The following is a 12,252-nucleotide window of genomic DNA, read 5'->3' as shown; positions in this document are numbered from 1 at the left end:
GCCCACAGGGAAGAGTCTTCCATTCTAAGAGGGGTTCCTGGGACTCTGCTCTCGCTCCAATTTTGGGGACAGTCAAGAAAAATGGGAACTGATTCACCGGGGTCAGATTTGGGTCTAGTGGTATGCTGCAGTATCTTTCACATGTCGCTATGAACTGGCACCGAGAGTGCCATTTATTTGTTTTTAGGAGCAAAAATAAGTTCTCAATATTGACTATCAGCATCAGCCCAGTAGAACAGTGTCACTTGTGATCCAGCTGCAATAAAAAAGGCTTTAAAAGTGTTATGCAGAAGAGCAGCTGTAGAGATACTGGTGAAACTACACACTGAAGCAAGGCCAGCAGTGGCCACCAAGGTAATTGAGGGAGCTGGAGCACACGACACATGAGGAAAAGCGAGGAAGGAAAAGGATAATGAAGCATATCTAATACAGGATTACGGCGTAGATGGAGCCAGGCTCCCCTTGGAAATGCACAGCAAAAGGAGACACAAAATGCAAAAAGATAAATTCAAATTACTTACAGGGAAAAAAAAAAAAAAAAAAAAACAAACCAAAACAAAACACAAAACACACGGTAAGGGTGGTCAAACACTGGAACTGGGAAACAGAGAGGCTGGGCAGTCTCCACCCTTGGAGATCCTCAAAACTCAACTGGATGTGGCTCTGAGACCCTGATAAAACTACAAATTTAGCTTTGAGTGGAGAGTTGGACCAAAGTTCCCCATGAGTCTCTTCCAGTCTAAATTATTACGAGTCTATAACCAAAGGACAAGAAGAGATGTAATGGGAATTCTTGTTAGAGATTTCTCTTTCTGTAAAACTGAGTTTTACCTTTGAAAACTCAATGCTCTTCAGAGAAATTCTTTGCAAATCAGTGCACTTCCGTCTCTATCACTTGTTATTTTTAAGATATCACCATTTCTGGAAACCACCACAAAGTTCACTGGGGTAAGTGAGGCATTTTCCAAACAGTCCTGGAACCCTTCTGAGCCCCAGCGCCTGGAAACACAGCAAATCTCAGCAAGAACCTTCCCATATTTAAACAATACTAGTGGTGGTGTTGGTCTTCAGGGTCCTTAGCTGGTCTCTATTCTGTGCCACTCAAGGTGAACAACTCATAACAAAATCAGTCCTGATCTTACAGCTCCCTAGAACTAAAGACACCATAGCAGTTAAAATACAATCAGTCAATCAACCAACCAATCAACAAATAAAAGACAGGCTCCCAACAAGTGGGAAAAGGTAGATGTTACAATAAAGGCTGAAAAGATGATCTGAGGAACTACAGCACATTCAACCTCTCTGCAGTCCCTGGAGAAGGCACGAGCTGAGTCCTCCCGGGACACATTTCCAAGAATACAGAGAAGAAGGGGACAACCAGCATGGATTTAAGAAGGAGCAGTGGTGCCAACGATCTGATTGCCTTCTATGATAGCATGACAGGATTTAAGGATGAAGGGGAAGCAGTGGGTGTCATTGACTTTATCAAGACTTTTGACATGCTTTTCCACAATATTCCTAGACCTAAATTCAGATGTGTCAGTCTGAATGAGTGAGAATCAGCTGGATGGGTAAATAATCAGTGGGGTGGTGAGGTTCAGAGGGTCGTGATTAACAAATTGTACCCTCCACAGGAGCTGGTAACAAGTGGGGAACCACAGTGGGGTCTGTCCTGGGACCTGTCCTGCTTGCCATCTTTATCAGTGTCTTGGAGGAGGCAACAGAAGCACAGTCTCGTGCCCTTTGTAGGTGACACCAAGAGCAAGGCCACCATCCAGAGGTTCTCAACATGCTGGAGGAATGGGCTGACAGGAACCTGATGAAAATAAGAAAGGAGAAATGCCAAGTCCTGCACCTGGGAAGGAAGAACCTCTTGCAGCAACACAGGCTGGGGACTGACTGCCTGGGGAGCAGCTCCGTGGATAAGGACCAAGAGCCTTGGCAGACAGCAAGCTGAACATGGGCCAGCTGCCTGCCCTGGCAGCAGAGGCGGCCAACAGCCTCCTGGGCTGTATTAACAGGAGCAAAGCCAGTAGATTGAGGGAAGCAATTATCCCCCTCTACGCAGCACTCGTTAAGACTGTATCTATACCCTGGCATCCAGGTTTGGGCCTCCCAAATACAGGAAAGACACCGATAAACCAGAGCGAGTTCATCGGAGGCCACCAAGATGGTTGGGGCTGGAGCACCTGCCCCACAGCGGGAGGTTAATGGAGCTTGTTCAGTGTGGAGGAGGGACTGCTTCAGGGGGACCTCACAACACCTTCAACATCTCCAGGGAGGGCATGGAGCAGAACAAGTTGCCCTGAGAGATTTCGCAGTCTTGGTCCTTGGAGGTTTTCAAGACCGGACTGCATAAAGCCCTGAGCAACCGGGTCTGATCTCCGACTTTCAGGAGTTGGTTGGACCAGAGACCTCCTGAGATCCCATCCAACCTGAATGCTTTGATGAAACGCTGAACAGATGCAATATATTCCCCCTGGTCAGGACTACCAGAGTTAGCCACTTAGAGTGAAACAGGATGGAGTGAATCAGGATGAAATCAGCATTAAATGTAAAATATCAGTGTATTTTCAGTGAGAAGTGACTGCGCAGAGCTTTGCAAAGCCCTGGGAAAGCACGGCTGCTGTTCCTAACCTCAGGTGACAAGAAGTCTGCAGCCGGGCTATTGTAGTAAACCTCCCTGGTTTTTGTATTTTTTTTTTTTCCTCCCCCTTAACATGTCTGTTTTCCAAGCTGAATATTTTAAGAATCAAGGCTGCCTGTGATCATATCTAGCCAGCTTAGAATGAACACTGATTTCTTTGCTGCTTCTTTGATCGAAGCCAAGTGGTTTTCTCATGGGTAATAAGGTCACAGGGTTAAAAGAGCAATATGACAATTACAAAAGTTAAATCTATTGCCACTACAGACAGACACACTGCCCAGGGTCCATTAGCACGTAGTACAGAATGGTTATCACAGGTCACTGACACCAGTTCACTCTAATGGCTTTTCCTGTGTCCTTATCAATCCAGTGCACAAAGTGTCTCACCCTCAGCCTTTCCCTATGATCTCAGGGCTGTGTTTATAGCTATCTAACTCCACCAGGCACCAGTGGGTCAGCCAAGTCAGCAGACAGTGAGATACGCCAGGACACGACGATGGGACAATCTGCAAAGTGTCTGAGATGAACAAGGAGTTACCAGAGACTTTGAGAAGGAAATTTTTTCCACTGCTCCCCCACCCACCACCACCCCCCCCCCAAAAAAAAAAAAAGTTTTAGAGTTCCCAAGGACACCGAGGGAAAACTTTACAACTCTGATCTCAAAAATAGAAGTAAACCACAGACTTTCCATGGTACAGTTCGTGTTTCAGTATCAAATAAAAGAAACAACTAGCGTTACAAAGAGAAAAAAGAAACGTTTTCATATGAAAGAGAGGGTTGGGTAGCTCTTATTATTTGAATTGTGGTTCCTATAAGAGGCTTTCTCATCCCTTGAAAGAAGAACTTCAATTGTTTTGCCCCTTTACCAAAGAACAAACATTTTGGTGGGGATGCTGGAGCCCCCCCCGGAGAGGTGGGGAGGGGGCAGGAACGACCGGCTGCGTCACAGCCACCACGGGCAAGCAGATGAGCAGACAGCCTGCCAATTTATTAGCCCACAAAGGCAGAAAAGGGAGGATTAATGCAGGCAGCACAATCACTAGCACACTTCTAAGAGGAATAAATAAATAAATAAATAAATTTCTTTAAGTGGAGGGCTGGGAGGAGACTAATAATCCATCGCCGCATTTGCTGCATCTCCAACTTCAAATGAAATCTGCTCGGCTTGCAGATACAAAGTGGTGTTTCCCTTCCTCAGCCCAAGAGCTCACCTTGAGTCCCTGAGCCGCTGAATCCCCACACAGCTTCTGCAATCAAAATGCAGCAATTGTAGCGATAAGCAAAAATAAGCCCTTGATTCTCCTCCTAAGGCTGTGCTGGCTCTGCACAGCTAAGGGATATAAAACATTATATTCTTCACTAAAATAGACAAGCAAAAACGTATCAAGCGGATACAGTCTCTGCACCATGCATGCATTTTAATATAGGAATTTAGAGTCATTTCTACACTGATTATTTTTAGTGAAGTAGGGGGGTTTTATTATCTGCTTTACATTTTTTTACCTTTTCTAATGTATTTTGTGCATCAAAGCACTCTTAGGGTTAGAGAGGCTCGGGGTAGAAGCAATACAGCAGATAAAAATGTCAGTGGTGAGATACGACAAATTTATAGTAAATACCTGTCAACTGCTATTTATCTAAATTATCCAGCTCTGGGATTCTCCAGAAATACTTCATCAACTAGGAGACAGATACAGTTTTAAGCCTGTATTTACATCAGAATCTGCTCTCTTTTTCTTTTTCTTTTTTTTTTTGGACACTTGTTCTTTACCCTAAAATAACCCCTTTGTAGCTCGGATCAAAGAGCTGGGAGTGTCAATACCAGTGTCTTCATGAACATGTTAAGAACCTCAAAGTAATTGGTAACCAATTAGCATAAAGCTAAAAAACCCACCTAGCTAAGGCAAACCCTAAATGAGTACTAACAGGCAACAGCACTGGCTGAAGCAGGAGCTTAAATGACTTAAATCACCATCAGCTGCCTTTGAGACAACTTCTTGGGAGCGCACTCTGTGCAAACCACTCTGACTTTTTTGGCTTTTTTTTTTTTTCTTCTTTTAATTCCTTTCTGCTCTTCGTTCACCCTTTGCTTTCTGCCTTGCTACGGCTTACGGGAAACATGAAACAAAAACTGCTTTTCATTTTATGTTATGTAAAGCAAAGCAATTCCATGTCTTGGCCTTGAAATACAAGGCACCCAACAGCTGTTCAGATGCTCAGGCAGATAAACCATCTGGCCCAAACCTCACCTTTCCTAATTTATTTTGGATATTGATCAAAGCAACTCGAGCATTACATAGACTTTGGTCAAAGACAACATAAAAGATAAAAACGTCAATGGCAAAATCACTTCACTGAAATGTTCTTGTTTCTTCTTTATATAATAATATTACCATTTTCAACAAACTTCTCTATTAACTCAAGGAAAAGATATACCTGATATCAACAGCCTAGCAGCCTAACCGCGCTGCAGATGAATGTCCTTAAATAGCACACCGCTGCTGAACAGAAACCAAGTGGGGTTTAGTGTTTACGAGCAGCTAAAACAAGACGCGGGCCTTGGCCAAGGAGACCAGGCCCCGGGCCCCAGACCCCAGGCCCCAGGTCCCAGGCCCCAGGTCCCAGGCCCCGGGCCCCAGACCCCAGGCCCCAGGCCTCAGGTCCCGGGCCCCAGGCCGCAGGCCTCGGGCCCCAGGCCCCAGGCCCCAGGCCCCAGACCCTAGGCCGCAGGCCCCAGGCCCCAGACCCCAGGCCCCGGGCCCTAGACCCCAGGCCTCGGGCCCCAGGCCCTAGGCCGCAGGCCCCAGGCCCCAGACCCCAGGCCCCGGGCCCCAGACCCCAGGCCCCAGACCCCAGGCCCCGGGCCCCAGACCCCAGGCCCGGACGTCACATGGCCTGGCTCTGCTGCTGGCTCCCCTCCTTAACCCTCTTCTACGATGCTCATGGCCTCTGAAGAACCACCATATCCAGGGTTCCAGCTAGTCTTTTGTTGATTTTCCTTGGAAAAGGACAGTATACTCCTGTCTAATATTACCAGGCTTCCCACCAAGACACCGAGGTTTGTCACCAATTTGTACCAACTTGAAACCAAACCTGTCGTCTGAAAAGCCCGTTTTCATGAAATTCAGGGTATATTTGTTGCACGCAGAAACCACAGGCAGGGTAAGGACTTGTTGTTCTAGGCATGGTTTAGGTACATAAACCCAAATCATGAAATCAAAGGGCTACTTGAGCAAAGGAGGGTTATCTGTGTGTACAACTCCATGTATAATACACAAATACGCTCTTCTGATGTTTTGTTCGATATCCGCAAATATTCAAAGCCTCCCCTACGCCCATTTCTTCCTCAAGACACTGTCAGCCAGGCCGTTTCTCACAAGAAAAGGAATCGGGGATGAATAGTCCCATAAAGCATCTCACCAGAGCCTGTCCTCCCAGAGCCGCCACCAGCCAAGGTCCAACTCTCAATTAACCCCCGCCTGACCTTCCTTCACTTTCTTTCCCCCTCCTCTGCCCTTCCTGAGAAAGTTCAGCATTTCCTGGAAAAGTCTCCTTGCCTGTTTGATATTGTACTTCGCCTTGGTTGCTGAAGGAAGGATTTACAGGTGCCTGGCCCCCTCTGTAAGACCATGACCGCAGGCTGACCTCCCGTTACAATATGTGAACTTCTGCCCTGCTGATAAGGCTGGCAGATATGAGTAGGATTTTTCAAATAATCCTTTGGGAATTTATAAGCAGCACAGCCATAAAACCGAGGTGACTGGAAGGTCGATTTCACTAAAAATAATAAATATCTCAATGTTTATTCAACGTGGGCCTTTTTAACTGCAGGCCAAGCATTTAGATAACGCTATTGTAAATGACAAATATTAGGATTTTTTGGTAACTATTACATTATGATCCTTCCGTCTGACACTGATGTGGCCATTTCCCTCGATGTTTGCTGGATCTCTGACATTGTTCAACCAAAGTTGGGCCTAGAAAGCCAGGGCAGGATTCAATCACAGGTCAGAAAAAGGGCAATTTTCTTTTCAGGGGCTTTACTATGGTTGGTTACCTTTTTCTCTTGCTTCTGTCTCACCAACACACCTTTAGAGCTCTGTTATATATTTTTTTCTCATTACTAGAACTTTGAGTTGCAACAGGGAAGGAGTAAGGGGTGAAGGACTGAATGATCTCAGCTCAGGATGGGGACAGAGGACGTTAACCCACCGGCAAGAAACGCCTGCACCAGGTTTACCCTCACCATCACCAAATCCACCGCGCTATTCCCACTTGCAGCAGAAGACAATCCCACCCAGATCCACCACCAAGAGCTGGACATGAAACCTGTCCTCTAGCAGCAGCGTTGCCCTAATACGCTTCAGAGGACCAACTGCTATTTCAGATTAAAAAGTAAAGAAACAAGACAACAACATATCCCCAGTGTAGAAACGAGACCATTTCAAATGTGTAAAACTGTTATATCCACCAGCGAGAGCTCTTCATCCTTTTCATAAAATCTTTGTGTATAAATACACAATTAAATAAATACCCTCGCATTAAACAAATGCACGTAAGCTACACAAATAGGATTCCTAATCCTGTTTTCACTATACATATTCTTCACTGAAGTTTCTCCAATTAAAGTGACACTTTGAAATCCACAAAGCATTTCAGACCAGTTGTAATCTTCAATTAGCACACTCCCTGAACCAGGCTCCCAACGCCGGGTTTGAGGAGGAGATTTTTGTCCAAGATAAACAGAGTAACACATTTTGGGTAGGTTAACTTTTTCATTCCAATAAAATATCATGGCAATGTAGCCAAATTACATAATTATTAACAGACGAGGGCACAAAAAGATTTTATATAAATGTTTTTTATGACAATTCTTTTCCTTTCGCAAATTCATTTGTATGTATTGCTGGAGAAACTGGCTTTAGAAGTGCCTTAAAAACAATTCTCTCTCAAGCCTGGCTCCACCGTGGAAAGGGAGGAAAGCTGCGAACAGAGTGCTCCTTTCATCTGCTGCCTGGGCTTCAGATTGCTCAACCGCAGGAGAAGAGCCCTCTGAAAGCTCCCTCTCTCCAAAGGACGTTAAAGAACGGATGCAAACAACACAGGTTCTTTGGGTCTGCAGACGCAAGGCTCGTCCGCCACTGGAGGCATCTTAGAAATTAAAAGTTGAAGGGTAAGCTATAAAGGGCATCTTATCTGCCCTCATTGTAAATAAATAAGTAAAAAAAATCAATGCCTAACGTACTCATAATGCCTAGGAGAAAACACAGCTCTTCTAGCAGCCTACATCCACAGAGATGGGAGGTCTCTTGGAAAGTTCTCAAGAACATGACACTGCTCACAGTAACACTCATTAACCAATAACCAAACACCAACACAGAACAGTTTCATTTCGGCCGTATTTTTCAGTGCAAAGCCTATGGGAAAACTGGGAGTGATACAGTCAAATGGTGGATTTGGTGGGACAGCAGCAAATCTGCTCCTGTCAAACAACGTTTGAAGAGCATCAAAATTCTCCTGAGTGCAGCAAATGATACATCTAAAACCATTCTCCCCCCTCCACGACTCCCCCCATTTGTATTGAATAATGAAGCTACTGTGGTCAAAGAAGAATTTGTAGAAGAAAACTATACGACCAAGAAATTTGTGTATTATAAACCCAGGTTCTGCAGTAGTTGGAGAACACATCCCTTTATATTTCTGTGGCCTGCGTGAAGCAACTGTGCAGTTTTTACCCAAATTCATCCATCACTGGCCTATTTTCTACTTCAGGTAAAGTACTTCCTAGCTAGGTAAACATTAATAAATGTTTTGCAACCACCTCCTTCCAGCAGCATCGATGGAAGGAGCAGCACCCCATCATCTTCTTTAAACCACAGTCCGGTGTCAGCACCAGCAGAGAGTGACTTACCAGGACAGAGTATATGTGGAGGCATCGGTACACCGGTGAGAAGTCCACCAGGTCCTGGGCCCCAGGCACCTGAAAGACAGAAGGAGATCCGTGTGAAATACGCAGAATATCACACATAGGCAAGTGCAACTCATATATATCACACATAGGCAAATAAAACTCATATATATCACATATAGGCAAGTGCAACTCCAATGCATGCAAGTCCGACAGAGAGCGGCACCAAGGTTTCGGGTATGTAACAATTACAGTGAACACTGGTATCTACCTGTATCTGTCTATACTTATATTTTTTAAAGTTTTTTTGAAGTAGGAAAATTTCATTTAATAATGCTCTTACTCCATTTATACTCCCCTATGAAATCACACTGCAGAATTTGGCCCTCTGCCAGACAGCTCAGCAGAGATTTAATTTTGACCATAACTTTAAATACAAGTTCAAGCATCCTGGCACAAGCCATTCTGGTACTTATGCAACATGGAAAAAACAAAACAAAACAAAACAAAACAACCCAACAACCTTATACTCTAGATTTCTAGTTTGATTTCTTTAAAAAAGCACAAATTCTGTTTGTTGGGGGGTTTTATTTTTCTTTTTTTCTTTAAAAACACACACCACACAGACTCCACCACCTTTCAACAACATAGTGAGTCTTGCACAGGGACAAGGAAGCACATTTTTGAAGGGTGGGATGGAGGGAGGGAGGGCAAAAGGAAAGATCAAAGAAGAAATTTGCATAAAAGAAGCTTGTGTCCTTTGGATATGTTCAAGCCAACACAGTATTAAGCTTGTTGGCCAAGGCATAAAGCTAAGGCAACCGTCCTTCTCCCCCAAAATCCAGAGAGGAGAGGAGTGTTCTGTTGACATGTGGTGGAAAAAAGGGGAGAAAGATGAAAGGGACCAGTGGACAGGCCTGGGAAACATGTTTATTTTATATATTTTTAATTATCTTTAAGAGGCCTTTCTGCTAAAAAGGAGGTAGGATGAAGAAGAGAAGTCTCTAGTGGGATGAGAGTATGCAAGCCTCAACCAACGCTGCCCGAAGCACCTGGGGCGAGCGGTCCTCCTCATCTCAAGTAATGGCTTCAAAGAGGGGAGTGCAGAAGTTACGGGCTGGAAAGGGAAAACAGGAGATTTGGTTAAATAACCTCCTGCATAACGTGGGACTGGAGCTGCTAAAGCATCTGCTCCGTGCAAAGAAACCCAACCCGCAGCACTGCGTAGGCTCTTGGTTAGAGCTGAAACAATGGAAGACGCTACGGAGACAGAGGAGCAACACAGGGCGTGGGAGCATCCCACCCCACACCCCCAGCCACGCTTTGGGACCCCCAAAAACTTGCCAGTCCCAGCCTGGTGGTGCAGGGAGGGGAAGCAGCGGGCTCATTGGGATCAAGGCAGCAAAAAAGTATTACTGGGGTACGGCACGAGCCTGCTCATCCGTCCCGCTGGGCTTTCCTTCCCACCCCTGCACCGAGCAGTCCGTCGTGCCATTTGAGCCGCTCCTCCAGACGGGCCGGGGGGGGGGTCCCTGGGAAGGAGGAAGGGGTCCGAGCGAGGGATGGGGCTGGTATCACCCGTGTGACCCTTTCCACGTCGAACTTGGCTGCTCAACACGCCCCAGGCAGAACCGAGGGCAAGCAGCTGCGAAACAGCTCACCAGTCTCACTATCTTCTCTTGCTTTTACCTTTTATAAGACCGTATTTGACAACTGAAACACTAGGCAGCAGTTTTATTCTGTTAATGCCAATTTTATCACGTCTTTCTGGTCATTTATCTTCCACTTGCAGTCTCCCAGGCCTCCTAATGCTCCCTAACTAGCTCCCAAATTCAGATTTCAGCCAGTTCGTAAACTCCTCGGGATACAGAATCTGCCTTGCTGTATTCCTGCAGCATTAAGCGGAATTTGTCTCCAGTTGGTGAAAAAAAAAAAAAAAAAAAAAAGTAAAACGCTTCTGGCTCAGAAGTCCCCGATTGCAAAACTGCTGGAGATCACTAAAGCAGACGGGGAAGTATCGGTGCTCGCTCGACCCAGCCATCCTCCGGCGACCACCATCAGCGTGGGGAAGCTGGACTGGATGGACCCGAGTCCACCCTGTGTTCTTCTGAGGGAGGAGAAATCTGTCATCCCTTCACAACATCATCAAAGCAGGAGATGTTTTCCTATGAATTTGAATTCAGGATCAAACGGTTTTGTTCCTCTTGGATTTGGGGCACTAGTTGAACATGGTCCACGGAGAAATATTTCTGATAAAGATTTGTGAAATCAGGGTATTGCCAAAAAAACGGAGTTTACTCCCCCAGAGAAATTCTTTCAAAGCAGACTGCAACATTTTCACAGTCTCTGATCTTCTGCAAAAACTTTTAAGCCCACACACACACTCACGAAAAAATCTGCTGGACTATTCTGCAGAGTTAACTTCTCCGAGACATTAATAGCTTTAAAATTGCTAATCTAGGTAGAACACTATCAGACGTGGAAGCGCAAGTCTTGGACCACAAGAAAGCTTTCTGAAAACAGAAAGACACGCATAAAAAACTGTGCTAGGATTTTATGCAGGACATAAACCTATGATATATTTTAAGGAAAAGAACAGACCACTTCTTCCACATATAGCCATAGCCCTACAACAGAAGAAATAATAGTCCTATCATTTGAAATATTTCCAGACCAACCAACACAGGCCTCTGAATATACAGAATATATGAAATTATCACGGTGGCTAGTTTAACACGTTGAACAATTTAAACATCTCTAATATTTACATATTTAGATATTTATCTAATATTCAGATAATCAGACATATCTAAAAATTCAGGCTTAGCACATCCCCTTTAGCAGTGACTTGATTTTCTTAGCCAAATCTGCACTACCAGCATTCACAAAAATAAATAAATCTCTGATTTTTGAAACTTGACGATAAAATGAGAACTAGAGCCGCCTCAACAACAGGACTGATTACTCCCCTGACATCTCCCCTTCAGCTTAATCTTTTTTTTTCTTTTGATTTGCAGAACAAAGACTTTATTCATCTTGTATAAAATTTTCCCAGTCCACAAAACATCAGCTTTACAAACCTCATTCCCAAATCCTGCATCCAGCACGTTCCTGGTGCTGGGAGCAGAGGCAGACCTGTCAGTCTCTGTAAACAGCCAAACCTCTTTTTGCAAGAACATTTCCAGTCAGGTTAAACACTGACTGTAGCAAATTTAACCCACGGAAGCCAAGTTTTCAATGGAAATGTTTAACCGTAGCTGCCACCAACACAAGGCTGGCCCAGAGTAAAAGGGTGCTCTGGTCTAGAGTTAGATAATTTGTGATACAATGGTTCGAATCTTCAATTCTTGTTAGTTTTTCACGTAAAGACACGACACAGGCACAGATACATTCTCCCCTCTTTTAGTGAGGGGAAGAAACCTCCAGATTTAAACACGAGGAATTCGAGTGGTGGTTTATGAACCATCTCACGGCCCATTAATTGACATACGAGGAGGAGCACGAGCACCCACAGCCCTGCACCCACAGAGGCTCAAGTTCAACGGAGGACACTGAGCAGGATGGGTCTCCTCAGGTCACACACACGTGGCAGAAAGGGTCCGTTCACCTACGGAATAAAACTTTACTGATGAAAGCAGGGTTGGTCCTACACTGCATCCAGCTCTGGAGGCTGCAGTACAAGACAGACACGGAGCTG

The 12,252-nt window shown here is 45.0% G+C and overlaps 1 protein-coding gene across 1 annotated transcript in view; it reads right to left on the bottom strand.

Moving 5' to 3' along the window:
* EXOC6B (exocyst complex component 6B) overlaps nucleotides 1-12,252 on the bottom strand; it is a 310,684-nt gene that overhangs the window by 144,742 nt on the left and 153,690 nt on the right. The window contains 1 exon segment of the mRNA XM_033007046.2: nucleotides 8,559-8,627. Within this exon segment, the coding sequence (XP_032862937.2) occupies nucleotides 8,559-8,627 (69 nt within the window).

The sequence above is a fragment of the Tyto alba genome, unplaced genomic scaffold, assembly GCF_018691265.1.
Source record: "Tyto alba isolate M040663 unplaced genomic scaffold, T.alba_DEE_v4.0 Super-Scaffold_6, whole genome shotgun sequence".
NCBI classification, from domain to species: Eukaryota; Metazoa; Chordata; class Aves; order Strigiformes; family Tytonidae; genus Tyto; species Tyto alba.
This window is presented reverse-complemented; position numbering and strand designations above follow the sequence as displayed.